General features: G+C 53.5%; 2 protein-coding genes across 6 annotated transcripts; one reads left to right on the top strand and one right to left on the bottom strand.

Moving 5' to 3' along the window:
* The first annotated feature begins 2,492 nt into the window (after positions 1-2,492).
* On the top strand, positions 2,493-12,094 carry PLTP (phospholipid transfer protein). The gene is made up of 16 exons (XM_036902134.2): positions 2,493-2,652; positions 3,254-3,364; positions 3,450-3,549; positions 4,209-4,337; positions 4,636-4,791; positions 5,759-5,822; positions 5,904-5,967; positions 6,677-6,768; positions 7,676-7,852; positions 7,942-8,001; positions 9,142-9,306; positions 9,399-9,466; positions 10,875-10,917; positions 11,016-11,079; positions 11,163-11,239; positions 11,660-12,094. The coding sequence occupies exons 2-16, from the start codon at positions 3,265-3,267 to the stop codon at positions 11,789-11,791; spliced, it is 1,491 nt and encodes a 496-aa protein (XP_036758029.2). The 5' UTR covers positions 2,493-2,652; positions 3,254-3,264; the 3' UTR covers positions 11,792-12,094.
* On the bottom strand, positions 11,908-17,926 carry CTSA (cathepsin A). Of its 5 annotated transcripts, none has more exons than XM_036902136.2 (15): positions 17,776-17,925; positions 17,410-17,588; positions 17,155-17,266; positions 16,845-16,895; positions 16,671-16,757; positions 16,284-16,439; positions 15,856-15,947; positions 15,429-15,513; positions 14,780-14,871; positions 14,620-14,698; positions 14,390-14,529; positions 13,641-13,716; positions 12,879-12,968; positions 12,634-12,771; positions 11,908-12,359 (listed from the first exon to the last, which is right to left on the bottom strand). In XM_036902136.2, the coding sequence occupies exons 2-15, from the start codon at positions 17,586-17,588 to the stop codon at positions 12,276-12,278; spliced, it is 1,461 nt and encodes a 486-aa protein (XP_036758031.2). In that variant the 5' UTR covers positions 17,776-17,925; the 3' UTR covers positions 11,908-12,275. The 5 variants fall into 5 exon arrangements, with proteins under 5 accessions (XP_036758031.2, XP_036758033.2, XP_036758032.2 ...); XM_036902138.2 differs by having other exon boundaries at positions 12,634-12,738; positions 17,776-17,922; XM_036902137.2 differs by having other exon boundaries at positions 17,730-17,828.
* Between the last annotated feature and the right edge of the window lie 182 nt (positions 17,927-18,108).

The raw sequence follows: 18,108 nt of genomic DNA, 5'->3' as shown, positions 1-18,108 counted from the left end.
AGATTCTGATCTCTCTGTCCCTCAAGCCCAGTGGTGAGGACTCAGGGAAGCTGCCAAAGCCCCTGCCTGCTGGGCTGCACATCTGAAGTGTGCATTGCTCTGAAGTGTGAGGGTTGGGGGCACAAGTTTTTAGAGAAAAGGAACCCATGTGATAGAGAGCAGCAGGCTGAGTGGGCAAGTCCCTGGAATCAGGGTCAGTGACTGCATTTTCTCATTCTCCAGGTCAGGGCTGTGTTTAGAATCAGCTGGACTGAGACTAACAAAGTGCAGGAGCTGGTAAAGAATCCCAGGGTGCTGTAGGTATTGCCTGCTCTTCAGGGACATTTCAAGGCTCCAAACCAGCCCATTCGCTCAGCAAATATCAATTCAGTACCTACTCTGTGCTAGTCATTGTAGTAGGCTCTGGGAATAAGTGGTAAACCAGATTCCAATCTCATGGAGACAGACCATGTCTCCATTAACCGATAACTTAATAAACCAATATTAAACAGTAATAAGATCTATAAAGAAAATAAGCCAGGATGATATGATTGAGAGTAACAGGTAGGTAAGCAGGGAGGGCATCTCTGAAGAAGTGTCACTTAAACGAGACCAAAATGAGAAGGAGCCAGCTGTGGGAAGATCCAATGGAAAAGTATTCCAAGCAGAGGTAACAGCAAATGTGAAGGCCCTAAGCAAGAATTTAAATTGCAAAAGGCCAGTGTGGCTGGTGCAGAATGAAAAAGGTTGAGAGTGTTGGGAGACGAGACAGGGATAGGCCTATCACATACCTGGAAGTCAGGGCATGGAGGCAGGTGTTTATTCCAAGAGCGATGGAAAAACCACTGGGTGATGGACAAATGAAGCAGATGATTGTAGCTAACATTTTTTGTCTTTTCTAAACGCCAGGTGCTTATTAAACCCTTTAAATGCATTAACTGATTTAATCCTTACATGTAATCCAGATGAGGAAACAGAGACCCAGAGAGGTTGAACAATTGACCCAAGGTCACACAATTTAAAGCTCACTGGGGCTGCTGTGGGGACAGTGAATTGTCAAGGACAGCAATCTCCTACAAGAGATAACAATGATACAAAGACGGAACTTGCATCTGGTTAGGAAAATGAGAAGAAAGATAATTACCGTCTGTCAGGTTTTCTGTTTGAGCAGGCCTCCAGGAAGAATGAGGGTTACTGGAGTTCAAAGGCAGGCAGATAGACACTTCCTCCTCATGATATCCTTAGCACTTTTTCTCTTCCCCTCCAACGCTCTTTCTGCCTTGCTTTTGCTTGTGGTTTGTGCCATTAATTGTAACAGCTAGCATTTATTTGGCATTAGTGGTACGCCATGTACCATGCCCAGCACATGCACTAATGCCTATTTATTCTTGCAATAACCTTACTGTTTCCATTTTAAGAAGAGGAAATTGAGGCTCACAGCTGCTTAAGTAAGGGGTCTGAGAACTGGACCTAAAAATTGGCAGCCTAGAATTTGAAACCTGGTCTGTCAGACACAAGAGTCTAAGCACTTAACTCCCAGGCTATAAGCACCCACCTCCTATTCTTACATAGCAGAGTTCCCCAGTAGCAACCACAGGATGGTCTTTACCACTAGTTTCCTGCTAAAGAAGGTTCATAATAGTGTCAACTTCGCAGGTTAAGAAGTTGAATAAGTTAATCTAGATATAGTGTAACCAACCATCCTAGTTTGCCTGGGAAGGGAGACATTTGGAGAAAGTCCTGGGCATATCAGGACTTGATCATCCTACCTAGATGACTACTTGGTACTAAATACATGCTCACTAATCAGTACTGCTTCTCCTTTCCTCTTCCATTCATTTGACAACAAAAGGCAGCAAGCCCTACTCAGCGCCTGGTCTAGGAGCCAGGAGCATGACAGGAGGTAGATGGTGGGCAGAGAACCCAGCTCCAAAGGTTCACACACACAAAGTCCAGGCCCTGGGGAAAGGTCAAACCTCCCTCTGGGGTGATTCCAGCAGTCTGCGCAGGGTCCTCCTGGGCTGACAGCATTTGTTTGGATCCCAGGATAAGAGGTCCCAGGGTAGCAACACAGATACTTGGGTGGGGGCAGGGGGGCACAAGATGGGGACACATGGTGTGAAAGCTGGCAAGGAGAAGTTTGAGATGACTGTGGGTGGAAGGGAAGGAAAACATGCCTTGGGCATTGATTTTGTGGCTTGCACTGGGCTGCAATAAAGGCCTAAGACGTCTTTCCTATTACCATGCACATTTTGCTGGATGAGTTAACTGAGGCTCAGTGACCCAAGTGAAGTGACTTGTCCAGGATCATGCAGAAAGAGATGGGTGATTGGAATTTGAACCAGGTCCCGGTGGGGCAGGGATTGTTGGGGCTGGGCAAGTCGACTCCTGCACTTCCCTCTTTCCTGCCCGGCTTGGGTCCCCCACTTGTCTTGACAAAGGCCGGGCTTGTCACGGGGCTCCTTACAGTCCTCCTCACCCTCCCGGCTGCCAGCGTCCCGCCCCGTCCCCTCCCACCCCCCGAGGGAGGAGGGGAAAGCGGGAGGTGGGGGGTGTCGGAGAAGCCCAGCTTTATAAAGGCGGCTAGAGCAGTGCGGCCCGCCAGACCCCGCCGCCAGGATCCACTGCGCTGCCGGTCGCCTCACGTCACCGCGCCCCCAGCTCCACCGCAGAGTAAGTTGGGGCTCGTCCCCATTCACCCCTAGGTCCTCACCGAGCCGCGTGGTTTACTGAACCGGGGTGGGGTGGAGATCCCATGAAGGAGAGCGCTGAGATGGGGGGCACCAGGCAGAATCTCAATGGCAGGGATTTAGGAACCCAGGGGAGCCGGGAGACCCTGGAACCCGAGGTCTGGCCGGACGCCCCCTCTTCTTCCGGGCGCGGGTCCTGGGAGACCGCAAGCCACCTCCCAGGAATGCGCGTGCAGCCGTTCCTATGGTAACGTGCAAGCCGCGCCCGCGCTCTGCTAAAGGAAAGGGGGAGGTTGCTTGTCCCCGGAGGTCCAAACTCGTCACACAGCGGTTGCACCGGAGAACCAAGGATGTCCCTTCCCCCTCCCCCATGTCCCAAATCCTCTGGGAGTCAGAGCGTAAATCACAACCCTTCTCTGAGTCTCAGTTTCTGCATCTTCCCAATGGAGGCGATATTATTGATTTCAAGATCCTCAAAGCGCTGTCTCGAGGGTAACCATCCGGGCCAGCCCCGTTTCTGGTTGGACATCCTAAGAGTGGTTTTAGCGGCCCGATTGACTCGCGCGACCCCATCCCACCCCCAGGCCCGCTCGCCATGGACCTCTTCGGGGCCCTCTTCCTAGCACTGCTGGCAGGCACTCACGCCGAGCTCCCCGGCTGCAAGATCCGCATCACCTCCAAGGCGCTGGAGCTGGGTAAGGTGCGGTGCTTGAGGGCGGGGGGACGGCGGGGCGGTCCAGAAGTGGGCACAGGAGCTAAGAGTCTCTGCTGGTGCCTCAGTGAAGCAGGAGGGGCTGCGCTTTCTGGAGCAAGAGCTGGAGACCATCACCATTCCGGACTTGCGGGGCAGAGAGGGCCACTTTTACTACAACATTTCTGAGTAAGTTGGGGGGTCCGAGGGCGGGGCCTCGACTTTGGGGCTGGATACTAGACGGCTGCTGCGGGGTGGGGCGTGGCCAAATGGACGAGGCGGGACTTCACACAGGACGGGGTGGAGAAGATAAAGGTTAAGCCTGTCGATATAGGCGGGACTAGACAGGTAGGCGTGGCCTACACAATGTAGGCGGGACCTAGAAAAGCGAAGCGGAGGCGTTGCGGTTGAGGCGTGGCCAAGGGGCACCGAAGACACAGAGTCAAGAAACTTGCCGATGGATGATAGTGGGGTCTAGGGGCCCCGGTGGAGCTAATGGGAGAGGTTAAGGGAGCGAGAGATAAAGGCCTGTAGTTTAGGACGGTGGGGATAGGGGAATTGGTATACGGAGCGGAGCTTACGTGATAGAGATAAAATCAAAGGACTAACAAAATAAAAGACCAGGTCTAGCAAGCCCAGGGTGTGGAAGGGAAGGCAGAGCAAGCAGCAGGACTGAAGCTCATGTTTAACCTGGGTCAGAAGCAGCCCATCTCTCAGCCACCCAAGGGCAATGGAATAATTCATTCCACCTATCCCAGGCCTGGATTGGAGGAGGAGGGAGTGAATTTCCTGTGGTTGGGTGGAGCCCCCTTTTCATAGTTCTGAATTTCACTCTGAGCCTCCTGCAGGGTGAAGGTTACAGAGCTGCAGCTGACATCCTCTGAACTCCATTTCCAGCCAGAGCAGGAGCTAATGTTACAAATCACCAACGCCTCCTTGGGACTGCGCTTCCGGAGACAGCTCCTTTACTGGTTCTTGTGAGGACTTGGCACCCTTAGGAGAATAGAGGGAGGATCTGGAGGGCAGGGGTGCTGTGGGCTGTGGGCAATCCCTTAGCCTCCCCGAGTCTCAGTTTCTTCATCTTTACAATATGGACAATCATACCCATTTCATGTGGTTGTTTAGCGTGTGGTAGAATGTTAGGTAAACCGCTAAAGTGAAAATTTATTAAGAGGTATCATGATGTATGGGGGTGAAGAAGGGGGCAGTGAATACTTGGTCAAGCTCTAAGCTGTGGTGAATATTAACTCCGCCCACCCTGCACCCCCTTGGCAGCTATGACGGGGGCTATATCAATGCATCTGCTGAGGGTGCCACCATCCGCACTGCTCTGCAGCTCTCCCGGGATCCTACTGGCCGGATCAAAGTATCCAATGTCTCCTGCCAGGCCTCTGTCTCCAGAATGCGTGTAGACTTCGGGGGAACCTTCAAGTAAGCCCCCATTCCCAACCTCAGCACACCCCCTTTGAGCCCATCTGCCTAGTGCAATGCAAAGTGCACAGGCTTGGGAGTCATACTAACTCGATCCAAATCTCAGTGTCACCATTTTCTGTGTGACCTTGGGCAATTCACTGAAGCTCTGTGCCTCAATTTCCGCACTGGTAAGATGGGGATGATAATAGAACCTTTTTAATAAGATACTGTGAGGATTGTTTATGTTAATATGTGTAAAAATATTTAGAACAGTACCTGGCCTATTGACAAGTGGTTAGCCACTTAGATAAGAGTAATTGGGAGGATTCATGCGCTGTTTGGTATAAGTAGGGTTCTCAGTAATTGGTAGGTCTTACTAATAGTAACAAAATAATAACATGGTTCCAGGTTTGGGGCTAAGGGGACTTTGTGCTGATTCTGGAAGAGGGTAGGGGAGGGAAGATGGTGGATTTATCATCTGGTGTTGGTACACTGTCAGTTTTTATTTATTCAACAAAACCAAGTATATGCCAGTCCCTAAGCTCACAGCCTTGCTGGAGGGACAGAACATTTGTCATCAGGACTTTGAGAGAGGGACTAAGAAAGTATTCTGGGGAAGGTAATCTGAGAAGACTGCCTGGAAGAGGATGCATATGAGCCCAGAGAAGGGGAAATACAGGATGGGAGTATTGAGGGTGGAAGGGAGGGCATGAGTAAGCACATGGACGTGGGGATGCTCAGATGAAGTTTGAGGAACAGTGGGTAGATTCATTTGGCTAGTGGGGGGCAGGGATAGGAGAGGTTTTGGAAATCAGTCTGTAGAGAGTATTTGGGCCCAAGCCATGGAAAACCTCCATTCAGGAGCTCATAATTCAGGTTGAAGTTGAGGTTCCCCCTCCATCATCTCTTTGGTCACCGTGATTTTTTCCTGGACCTGGGCTGGGGTGCGGCAGGATCTGGGCTCACTTGGTCTTTCCTCTCATAGGAAGGTGTATGAATTCCTGTCCACGTTCATTACCTCAGGGATGCGCTTCCTCCTCAACCAGCAGGTACAGACAGTGGCAGGTCAGGGGGATGGGAGTGGGGTGGGGTGGGTATGCCCTCTCCCTGACTCTCACCCCACCTTCCAGATCTGCCCTGTGCTCTACCATGCAGGGACCGTGCTCCTCAACTCCCTCCTGGACACCGTGCCTGGTGAGCTGGAGCTGGTGGGGTGGGGAGCTCTGGGCCAGGCCCTGGGGCTGGAATGGGGGTGAGGAGGAGGTTGGGTGGACAGCTGTCAGGCAGCACCTCAGAATGGGCCCCATCCATGCGGTACTGTGGAACAGCCCTGGGCTCAATATGGCCTCTGCTGCCAACCTGCTGTGTGACCCTAGTAAGTACTCACTTCCCTCTGGACCTTTGTGTCTTGCTTGGCCCCTGCCCTGGTAGCTGTGAAGACAACTGCAGGACAGTTGTCAAGGTCCTCAATACCTGCTTGCTGATCACTGGGGGCCCGTTCGTGTTCATCACCTGGCACTTAAGAGGTGCTTGATTAACATGAATTCCCTTTTCCTAAGCTGACCTCTGCCTACCGTGGGGCACCATGCTCTACACACAGGGCTTGGGAAGGGACAGGAGCCAGGGAATACCAACAAGGAAAGGGAATTTCTTGCCGTCTCATCTAGTGATTCTGAGAAGCCCCTGTAGTAATAGTAATGATCATAACAGCTGACATTGTTGAGTACCTACTGACCACCAGGCAGGAAGTGCTTTCCACATACAAAATGAATTTGATCCTCAAAACCACCCTATGGCGGAAGTATTATACTCACCATTTTATGGATGAGAAACCGAGGCCCTGAAGGTGAAGCCCCCTGCCTAGCACCATCCAGCTTTGAGTGACTAGAGCCCCTCTCTGTAGTACGCAGTTCTGTGGATGAGCTCGTAGGCATCGACTACTCCCTTCTGAAGGATCCTGCAGCCTCCACCAGCAATCTGGACATGGACTTCCGGGTGGGTGAGCTCCCTGGCTGGTGTGTCACCTGTGACCCAGTCAGACTCCCTCCTCTCCCCTACGTTCCTGGTTTTGTCTTCCTAAAGCACAGCTCTGATAAGGCCACTCCATTGCTGAGAATGCCATGGCTTCCCATAGAATTTGTTTCAGCTCCCTGGTCTGGCATTCCAGCCTTGTCCAGCTTGTCTAGCTCCCCATTCTAACTACATCCTGTCTCTCTGCAGCTACTCTTTCTCAAATAGGCCTCTCGCTTCCCACCTCAGGGCCTTTGAACTGCCTTTCCCAATCTCCCCTGCAGAAGGTATTGTTGGACATATACAGCTCTATGCACATGGTCTTGTATCAACCTGTCACCACCATGTGAGGCAGGTACTAACACACTCATTTTAGGGATGTGGAGACTTGCTCAGAGAGGTGACATCACTTGTCCAAGGCCACATAGCTAGTTTGTGGCCATTACCTTTGCTCTTCCCAATGGAGTGTAGCAGTTTCAGAGCTTGGGCTGGAGTCAGAATACCTGAAGTTCAGGCCCTAGCTCTGCCACTTACTAGCTGTGTGATCTTAAGCCTCAGAAAGGCTTAACCTTTCTGTGCCTATTTCCTACGATGTATATGTAAGTAGTAGCTTTATCATTACTGCCATCTAGTTCTCAAGGCCCACTCAAATGCCACCTCCTCCTCAAACTCTTTCCTCAGCCTCCCTTCTCCAGTCTGATGGGACTGCTTCCTTGCAGTCCTCCAGGTGCCCGCCTTTTGATGCCTTTTAAGAACTGTGCTTATGAGTTCCCCAAGGACACTAACTGGGTCCAACTCCCCACCATCCCTCACACTGCCTAGCACAGGCCTGGAGGCATCTGGGTGCTTGGCCAGTCTGCCTTGACCCTGACCCTGATCCCCCCCACTCCAGGGGGCCTTCTTTCCCCTGACTGAGGGGAACTGGAGCCTGCCTAACCAGGCAGTAGAGCCCCAGCTGCAGGAGGAGGAGCGGATGGTGTATGTGGCTTTCTCTGAGTTCTTCTTCGACTCTGCCATGGAGAGCTACTTCCGGGCAGGAGCCCTGCAGCTGTCACTGGTGGGGAACAAGGTATGCCAGGCCTGCTTGTGGGACGGACAAGAGGGGGCCTGCCATGGAGCGCCTGCTGAGCCTGCCTTACTCCTGACTCCCCTGGCCAGGTGCCTCACGATCTGGACATGCTGCTGAGGGCCACCTACTTTGGGAGCATCGTCCTGCTGGTGAGTGTGGAAGGGGGACAGGAACATGGCCAGGGTGGGTGGGCACGGCACGTGCACACCAGGGAGGGGACAAGTGAGATGTGCAAGCGGAGGCAGCCAGGGAGTAGACAGAAGGCCTGGACTCTTGTCTGCAGCCAAGGCTGTGCAGGAGGCCCGCTACTTCCTGTTCTGCCTCCTTCATGAAGCTGTGATGAGGACAGGCTGGGGACCCAAGCTCTGTAAGTGTAGGGACTTGAACAATTAATCTTATTCTTTTTGCTGATTTTCCCTAGTTTAATGGGCAGGGGGGTGGAAGTTAAAACATTTAAAGGAAGTATTTCAGTGATCATTAAAGGACTTGTCCTCAGTTTTGTACATGATGGAGCTGGAACTTGACCCTGGATTTGGATCTGCGTGGTTCCAGGTCACACTGGCTTTTTCTTCTACATGACACAAGCTCACATGGTTTAACCAGCTCACAAGGATCAACTGAATTAATACACATAAAGCAACTAGGACAGTATCTGATACAGTTAGGTGCTCAGTAAACACAAGCTGCTCTTACTGCTGTGGGCATTGTCATCACCCTCTGATGGCCAAGCACTGTTAAAATCTTAGACTCTTGCCAGACTGCCTGGGTTTGAATCACAGTTCTGCAACTGAGTAACTGCATAACGGCCTGGACAATTTTTTGTGCCTTTCTGTGCCTCAATTTCCCCATTTCAAAAATGCGATACCTGCCTCACATGGTTACTGTGAGTTTTAAATAAGCTAATACACGGGAAGTGTTTGGTGAAGAGTAAGCACTTGGTCAGTGTGGGAATCTAATAGGATTCCTCCACTGTAGGAGAAACAGCACAGCAGTTTGCAGAAAGGGGTCCAGCAGGGGCTGGGATATTTAATGCAGGGAGATGGTTGCAAGGAGTCTGGATTGGAGATGGATCCTGAGGACCGAGGACTTAGGAAAGCAGAAAAAATGAGACATTCCTTTGTGTGAGCACACCGAGGTTGGACACAGTTCTAGAGGGTTTGGTAAGCCACGCCAGTCTTTCTGAGTCTCTGGGCTCCCAGGTGGCAGAGCCTGAGACACCCCCCCCACCCTCTTGGGGGCTTGTCAGGCAATAAATCTGGGACTTGATCCACCCTTCCTGCTGTCCTCAGAGCCCCGCAGTGATTGACTCCCCACTGAAGCTGGAGCTGCAGGTCATGGCACCACCTCGCTGCACCATCAAGCCCTCGGGTACTATCGTCTCTGTCACTGCCAGTGTCACCATTGCCCTGGTCCCCGCTGACCAGCCTGAGGTCCGGCTGTCCAGCATGACAATGGTGAGGACACCAGAGTGGGGGCTGCAGAGGGTCAGGGAGAAGTGGGCTATGGACCCTTTGGGGCAGTAACACCCCCTCTCCACTGTCCCTAGGATGCCCGTCTCAGCGCCAAGATGGCGCTCCGGGGGAAGGCTCTGCGCACGCAGCTAGACCTGCGCAGGTAGGAAGATATCCGAAGATCCTGGGCAAGCCCCTAACCTCTGAGCCTCAACGTCTGCAGGATAACCATATGCCCATCAAGTGGGGAGCTAAAATTCCCTCATACCAGAAGCCACTAGAGAGCTGGGGCCTTTGTTAATGTATAACCAGTGTTCTATGAAAGGGTGACTTTTCTGCATGTTCTCAAAACCCAGGGGCAGGCACAGCAGGTATCATGATGTCCACACTGGCCCAGCAAACCAAGTGACATGCCAACAGTCACATAGCAAAGAGCATGGGGTTATGGCAGAAACCTCAGCACACTTAGCTTTGTGACCTTGAGCAGTTACTGTATCTTCCTCAGCTCCCTTTTCTCTATGGGTTAAATACAGCCGACCCTTGAACAATATGGGTTTGAACTGCGCAGGTCCACTTATACACAGATTTCTTTCAATAAATCTGTTGGGAAATATTTTGGAGATTTGGGAGAACTTGAAGAAGCATTTTTTTCTCTAGCTTACTTTATTGTAAAAATATAGCATCTAATACATATAACATGAAATCAACTTTGATCAACTGTTTATGTTATTGGTAAAGCTTCCTGTCAACAGCAAGTTATTAGTAATTAAGTTTTTACAAAACAAATTATATGTGGATTTTCAACTGCATGGGAAGGGGAGGGGGCCAGTGCCCCTAACCCAACGTTTGTTCAAGGGTCAACAATATAGGTAAAAATGTAGCCTCTACTTTCAAGGACTGTGCTGTGGCTATTTACATTTAAATTAATCATGATTAAATAGTTCTTCAGCTGCACTAGCCACAGGTAGCTAGTGGCTACTCTGTGGACGGTGCAGATACATAGCCTGTTACAGAAAGTTCTATTGGCCAGTGCTATTCTAGGGGCTTAAATGGGATAATACAGGGTAGTGGTTAAGAGCCTAGGATTCCAGAGGCAGGTTCTGCCATATACTGGCTGTGTGGCCTTAGGAAAATTACTGAACCTCCCTGGGCCTCATCTGCCTCATCCATAAAGTGCAAATCAAAATAGTGCCTACTTGGTAGGGTTCTTATGAGGATTAAGTCAGTTGGCATTTTAAAATATTTTGATAATATGTAACTTTAAAAGTGCTTAAATCTGGCAGGGAGTAAGCACTGTAGGTTTTGTTAAATAAAAATTAACACATGCAAAGCTCTCAGCAGAGGTCTGGCATAGGCAGTGTAAACAAGTAAAAAGCAGCAAACTCAGGAGAAATGACACCCATACACACCTAGAAGTGGCAAAACCCCTGGGAAAGGTGTGTTAACCTAACCATGTTAGATGGGAACATCTGAGGCCAAAACTAAGGGGTTTCTGGGGGACAGGCCTGGGTGAACTGAAGAAGGGGACTTCCAGGGCTCGTACCCAATGGACACTTTTTTCTCTCCCATAGATTCCGAATCTACTCAAACCAGTCTGCCCTGGAGTCACTGGCGGTGAGTTGGGAATGGTGGGTGGGCAGAGGCTGGGGTCGGGCGGGCAGCTAGGGCAAGCCCACCCCCTGCTCACTGACTTCATTCTTCCTCCTTCCCAGCTGATCCCACTGCAGGCCCCTCTGAAGACCTTGCTTCAGATTGGGGTGATGCCCATGCTCAACGGTAGGGTTGGGGGATGTGAGGGAGGGGGGAAAGGAGAGGGGAGCCGAGCAGGCCCAGACTGAGCCAGCTGCTCCCACTGACAGAGCGGACCTGGCGTGGGGTGCAGATCCCGCTACCTGAGGGCATCAACTTTGTGCATGAGGTGGTAACGAATCACGCGGTGAGTAGAGGGTGATGGGGAAGGAGGCAGGGCCTTCCTCTCCCTCCACAGCTCTCCAGTGCCCTCCAGAAATGACTCCAACTCTTCCCTTATCAACTGCCCTTACATTTTAATATTATATCAGATACTCCCCCACCCCCAGCCCACCGAGGCATAGGCTGTGCCCTCCCCTTGAGTACTCTTCAGACTCCACCCCCAAGGCCTACTCACTTTTCAAATCTCATCTAAGACCTCCTCCAGGAAGCCCTCCTTGACTCTCACAGCTGTGCTCCTGGCAGCCTCTTTCAGGGAGTTATTAAGACCATTTTGCCGCTCCCTCTCTCCCACTAGATTGAGAACCCCCACCCCAAGCCTGTCTCTGTCTCTAAGCTCTGGCCTCAGTAACTGAATGAAGACTCCCCTCTTTGCCTGGCTGCATAGGGCTTCCTCACCATCGGAGCTGACCTCCACTTTTCCAAAGGGCTGCGAGAGGTGATTGAGAAGAACCGGCCTGCCGACACCAGGGCGCCCCGGGCGTCAGGTGCCCCGCCACCCTCCACGGCAGCTGTTTGAGCCCTCAGTCCCAACCCTGGCAGCTGTGTTCAGGCCTCAGACACCTCTTGTCCCCTCCCTCACCTGCTCACAGCCTATAGTGTCCTGTCTATAGTGCCAGTACCACAGAGAAGATGTGGTTTTTAAAGCTGTATGCAATTTAATTCCATAATTGCAGTCAGTCTATCAATTACAGTCTATCCAGACTCCTGTGGGCTGTCCTGAGCTCTTCTGTGTTCCAGTGCATTAAGGGCATTTTAAAGCCAGGAGGGGGCGAGGCCCCTGTCCCCCATGTGCCCAGTTAGGAATAAAGTGCTAACTGCCCCCAGGCTGTCTGTGTGAGGCACTGGAGCGTGGTTTGGGGTGGGGGGCGGGGGGAGTTCTGGAGGCAGAGACCAGCCCGCAGGGGCATTCTGCATAAAGGAGGACCTCCCTCCTGGCAGGAGGGGCTGGGAGGGGCCGGGAGGTGCTGCATCAGGCAGTGGAAGACTGGTCCCTGTGGCCATCAGTATGGCTGCTTAGTCAGGAAGCGGGAGAACATGGTTAGGGCAGCCTGGGGCTTGTCTGTCGGTACCATGTGTCCGGCGCCCTGAGGAACAAAGCTTTGTGGGCTTCTCTCCCTGGACAACCCCTGTCCCTGGATGCTTCCTTCACCTTTCTGGATCCCTCAAGTCAGACCTCTCCCCCCAGCCATGCCCCAAGCTGTCCATTCTTCCCATCCCCTGAGAAAATGTGCCCCCTTACAGGGGCTAGATGGTAACCCAGTATAAACTGATGCCAGAGGGAAGGGAAGGTGGGGGTGAGAGGGTCCTGCCCCCTGTTCCTTCTGGCTCCAACTAGCCCTCTCCAGGACTGGGTCCTACCTTGATGGTGAGATAGGCAATGTGGGAGAACTCCTTCACGAAGCCAGCAATCTGCTCCCCACTGTCCCCGTAGTCCACTAACCAGGGCCGGCGCTGTACCTCCACCTGCCCCACCAGGAAAGACTTAGCAGCCTGCAGCTGCCAGCAAGACCTCAGGGCCCAGGAACACCTCCAGGTTTGCCGTCTGCCAGAGCCAAGCCGCCAGCACACACCGCCTTACCCTGGGCCTGGGCTCCCCACCTTACCTTCTGGTTGAGGGAATCCACAAACCACTCATCCCCCATGAAATTGCAGGCCATGTCCACATCTCCATTGTATAGCAGAATCCGGTATTTCTGGAGCAGAGCAGGGGGAAAAGAATGGAGTGTTTGGAATAAGCCTAGGTCCTAGCCTTTCCCTAGGTCAAGGCCTACCCTCAGGGAATCCAAGGGACCCCACTAAAGAGCATGAACCAGGAAATGCTCGTGTTTTCTGACTGCTTCCTATACATCCAGTGCTCTACCTGTAAGGTAGATGCCATTATTCCCATTTTACAGATGGGGAAACCAAGTCTCAAGATATGTGAGAAACTTGCCTGGGGTCACATAGCTAGTAAAAGGACTTGTACCCAGGCAATCTGACACCAGAGCCCACATTAACCACTATGCTCTACAGAACTTGGTCCTAACCTGCCTCTGCCAGTGTCTCCTAGGTGACCTTAGACAAGGCCCTCTCCCACCATGGACCTGTTTGCCCGTTTGTACCTCCATCTGACTAGCTCTTCTCATCCTAAAGGCTCCTTGGCTGATGCAGATCCCTTAGCCTCCTACAGCAGAGCAGCATGGGGTGAGGACAAAGCTGGGTTCAAATCCTGACCCTGCTAACCACGGGACCTTGGGCACATGACGTCACTGCTTGGGAGTTTCAGCTTCCCCCGCCCCGAGTGGTGCTCTAAGAGGCCCTGGCCTTGCCTGCTGCTCTGGGGCCCTGATGCTGCTGGTGGACCTGGCTGCACTGCCCCCACTCACCTGTGCAGTGAGCAGCTTCAGATACTGGGAGTTCATGCTTTCGTAGAGACGGCGGTAGTGTATATTCACCAGGAAGCTGCGGGAGCAGAGGGTGAGCCCCAGGGTGACCAGGTAGGAGAAAGAGAATCAACAGATCAGACCTCCTCTCCTAACCTCAAGTTCCAGCCTAGGAGGCAGACAGCTGGGATTCAGCCCCCTCCTTGCGCATGTCACCTTTCTAGGACTTACCTGAATGGGGACTGGAATTCAGAGGATACCAACCCACTCCCATTTAGAAACACATGGGAACACTGGTGGTTACAATGGCTGGGATGCAACCTGTATTTAGCGTATAGGGGTCATCCAGTTTGACAGCACAGCAAGTACAGCAGGGTACGGATGGGGGCTAACCAATCAGGAGGGACCTGAGTGGCCCCTGTTGTGCCAGGTGGCTCCCTTTCACTTGCAGGGGTCAGAGGAGATCTGGGCAGCTGGGATGGTATTGGGGCAAGGGGCTAGGGAGAGTGTCTGTACTAAATACCATGGAACTAGTGGGTAGTTTAACAACCAATGTGGCCATGTAAGAATAAACTTGCTGAGTATCTATCAACATGGGGCAAATGTCCTATACAGCATCTCACTCTCACCCCCAGTGCCCATAGTGCCCCCAACGAGAAGCCCTTCCTGGAGGATCCCTGGGAATCTTTCTGATGCCCACAAGCCAAATAGCTTGGCATCCCCCCAGGCCACAAGCAGCCACAGAACCTCACTTGCACATATCCCAGTGGGGCAGCTGCTTAGGGATGTGGAGGGCCTTCCGCACGAAAGGGTTGTTGAGGTAGGTGGAGGCGGCTGTGGTGTTGGTGCAGGGGGGGTCCATGCGCACTGTAGTCCCAGAGCGCAGCAGTACCTGGGGGGCATAGACAGAGGGTCAGGGTCTGCCCTTCCCTGCCCCGCCCTTGCCCACCCCACCAGAAGGAAGCTCGGTGCATTTGCACACCTGATGCCATGTCCGCTTGAGTGGCAGGCGAGTGAAGAGGTTGCCCAAGTCCTGGAATGACACAGTGTCACCCTCATACCTGCAAGTGAAGTCAGGGTATGAGTGCCAGAGCCTCCAGAGGGGGCTGGAGTTGGCCCCAGGGGCACACAGCAGGGCCTACCTTAAATGGTTGGGCACCCCGCCAGCACATGGTGCATAGAGGTTGTAGATGTTGAGGCCAGAGCCGCCCACGATGCAGGACACTTCTTGAAGCTGCAATGACACACTGAGCTGCCATATACAGAATCCTGGCCTCCCTACTGGCCCCGAGATTTATCACTCTCCTACTTCACCTCTTGTCATGATCCTTCTCCACTTTTTTCACAGGTAAGGAAACTGAGGCTCAATGGAAGCAACCTGCAGACCTGGTTCCAAATCCTAGCACCACTGCTTCCAAATGCTGTGACTTCAGGCAAGTGATTTTAACATTTGTGGCCTCAGTTTCCTCATCTGGAAAATGTGGATAATACCATCTCCCTTGAAGGAAAATCTCCGTTGACAGAGCTCAGCTCACTGCCTGGCACCTCATAGGTGTCTGATGAGTGAGAAGCCCTTTCCCTTCCCAGGGGTTACAGGACTGGCCCAGAAAGTCATCAGCAGTGGTGGTGGGAACATAGCCAGAGACATGTGTCCCAGAGAACACCAAGTCGCCAAAGGATGTGGGATAGGAAAGCAATGGGAGATGGGGGCAGGGAGTCCCCAAGGAGAGGATGCAGTCCTGTGCTTAGGATTGGGGGTGCCGGGGTGACAGGTTGGGAGCAGAACCTCACATTGGTCACACATTCTGGGTCTTTGTTGTCGTAGAAGTTACACTTGTTTTGAGGGCAGCAGTGGGTCTGGAGGGATGACCAGAGTCTGTTGGAGATGAGAGAAAGTGCTGAGGCCCATGGTGGGCACCCCACCTCCTCCACCCCACCTCCTCCCTCCAACCTCCCCTCACCACGCAACCCCAGGACATGAGGAGACAGACACAGGGTGCAGTACGTAAGTCCCAAACAGCTTTCCTGGGGCTATACTGCCTGTCTGCCTTAGTCCCTTCAAATTCAGATCTCAATTCTTACACCTTTCAGCACCAAACCTTCTGGCAACCCCAGCCCCCACCTTCAGGTCATAAACCAGAGCATGGCCTGGAGGACAAGCCTTGAATCCCATGACCTGCCCCACCCTGGAGATTACCCAACTGCCCCCCTCCCATACCTGTTCCCCAGAAGGCCATGGTAGTAGGCGAAATAGACCAGGGAGTTGTCATTCTGCTCATAGGAGGAGAGTCCATTGCCCACAGCCAGCCCCTGTGGAACACCCAGGGCATTGAGCTCCTCTGGACGGTGAACAGGAGGAGCCTCCCTTGACTTCCACCCAGACCTTCAGCAATCTGGAAGCTGAAACCCAAGGTGGTTTGTTGGGGCGGGTGTGTGGGAGAGGCCACTCAAGGTAAAGAACAGAGCTGACAGCCTGACAGGTGAGCTTCCTGTCATGGGAGACACATGAGCAGAGATAGGCTGCTAATGGCATGGATGTTATGAAGGAGCCAGTGCTGGATGGGGGAGTTGGCCTCTGGACCTTGCTAACCACAAGACTATCATGACCACAGGTGGCCTCTCTTCCCTGCTGCAGCGGTCCTGCACCTGAAGGTTCATGCTGGGGTCCTGCATGACCAACACAGCCAGGGTGGGGACGTAAATGCCGGCATAGCTCTCTCCTGTCAGGAAAAGCTCGTTGTCCTTGTACTCCGGGAAAAGGTGGAAGAAATCTTGAAGGGCCTCAAAATTGCTCTGGGCGACCTGGGCATGAGAGGATGGAAGAAATCAGTAGGCTTTGGTATTTGAGCTGGAAAGAAACTCAGAGGTAAGGACCCGACCCTGTTTGTACAAGGGGAAGTGACCTGGCCAAGACCACACCATATGGCACGTGACAGAACCAAAACTGGACTCCAAGGACACTTTTTCTCCCAGCACCATTCCACCTTTGGAGAACCAGGGAGGCTTGGGCATGTGGGGAGGCGCCAGACTCACCTCCGTGTCATTGGTAGCATAAGACTTGTCAGTGGAGTAGGAGAAGCCCACCCCGGCTGGAGACTCAAGGTACAAAACGTTGGCAATCTAGAGGGGAGGAGGAATGAGCTGAAAGGGCTCCCCACCCTATCCAAGTGCCCAGATACCCAACAGGACCCACAGCTCCGGCTATACCAGGTTCCAAGAATAGGGGTTGTACTTCAGGGTGGCACCGTCTGGCTGGACCTGAAGAGGAAAGAGAGGTCTAAGTCGGAGGGCCAAATGGGTGGAGGGAAAGGGTGCTGAGCACCTTCCATTCAGGCAAAACTCAGATGTAGAGAGTCAAGCCAATGGTACCGAAAATGAAACGGAGGCTCAGAAAAAGGATACATTTTTGGAAAATCACCATGTTCTTTCCCCCCTCTTCCCGGTTCCTTTCCTTTGGGAACTGTCCCCTTCCTCTCCCTTTCCGGGGTAAGGGAGGAGAGAGCTGCTTTCCACTCACCAGGAAGGGGCCATGCTCTGTGAGCAGGCCATCCAGGGAGCTGCAGCCCGGCCCTCCGTTGAGCCAAAGCACCACGGGGCTGCTCTGGGGATCCTTCTGGGACTCCACAAACCTGGGAGGGGTTTCAGGGCAGGGCGGGTGCAAGGTGAGGGGCCCCTTCCAGCACTCCCTGCTCCCAGGCCCGCTCAGGGGTCTTCGCCACCCACCCCCACCCGCCCCACGTCAGTTCCCGGGGCTGGTGGGAGAAACGCAGACCAGTAGTGGAGCCGTTTGGGCCCGGAGCCTCTGAGGTAGCCAGAGTACTGGCGGAAAGACGGCTGCTTGGCCAGCCCGGGCAGGCACTGGATCTCGTCCTGGTCGGGGGCGGCCTGGCCTCGGGGCGCCCAGGATAGGAGCAGGAGCAGCAACGGCGGCGGCAGCGTGGCTCGCACCATCTGCAGGAGGAAGCGGTGCCTGCTGTTTCCGCGCTCCCGGGCGCCTCAGCGCTTCCGTGCACCCACCCCGGGGAGGACCGGGAGGCCCCGGCCCAGCCCCAGCTCCCATCCGTTCGGCCTCCTCCCCGGGGCACCGCGCACCGCTCGGGGGCTCCGGGATCTCTTCCAGCCTCCTGGATCCCCTCACCTCGGCTCCTTGGGTCCTTGCTCTCCTGGAGGTGCCCGGCGACGGGAGGTCATGTGTACTCTTTGAGTCACGTGTGCTCCGGCGTCACGTGAGTCATCGGGGGCGCCGTAGGGGATGAAGAGGGCGGCGGCGGTCCAATCCGGGTTGGGTCCCCAGGGCCAGGTCGTATCCCAGGCACCCGCAGCCCCCAGGTGTGGACGGTCAGGCTTCCCCCAGCGTTCCGCAGCTCCGTTCTAGGCGGTGTGGCTGAGCAAGCGGCACTAGGACCCCCCGGGCAGAGCCCCAGGGGAGGGAGTCCGGGGGAAATACCTTACAAGGTGACCGAGCGGTCAC

Source organism: Manis pentadactyla, chromosome 5 (genome assembly GCF_030020395.1).
Source record: "Manis pentadactyla isolate mManPen7 chromosome 5, mManPen7.hap1, whole genome shotgun sequence".
Classification (NCBI taxonomy): Eukaryota; Metazoa; Chordata; class Mammalia; order Pholidota; family Manidae; genus Manis; species Manis pentadactyla.
Note: the sequence above shows the minus strand (reverse complement) of the source record. Positions and strands in the feature narration are given on the sequence as shown.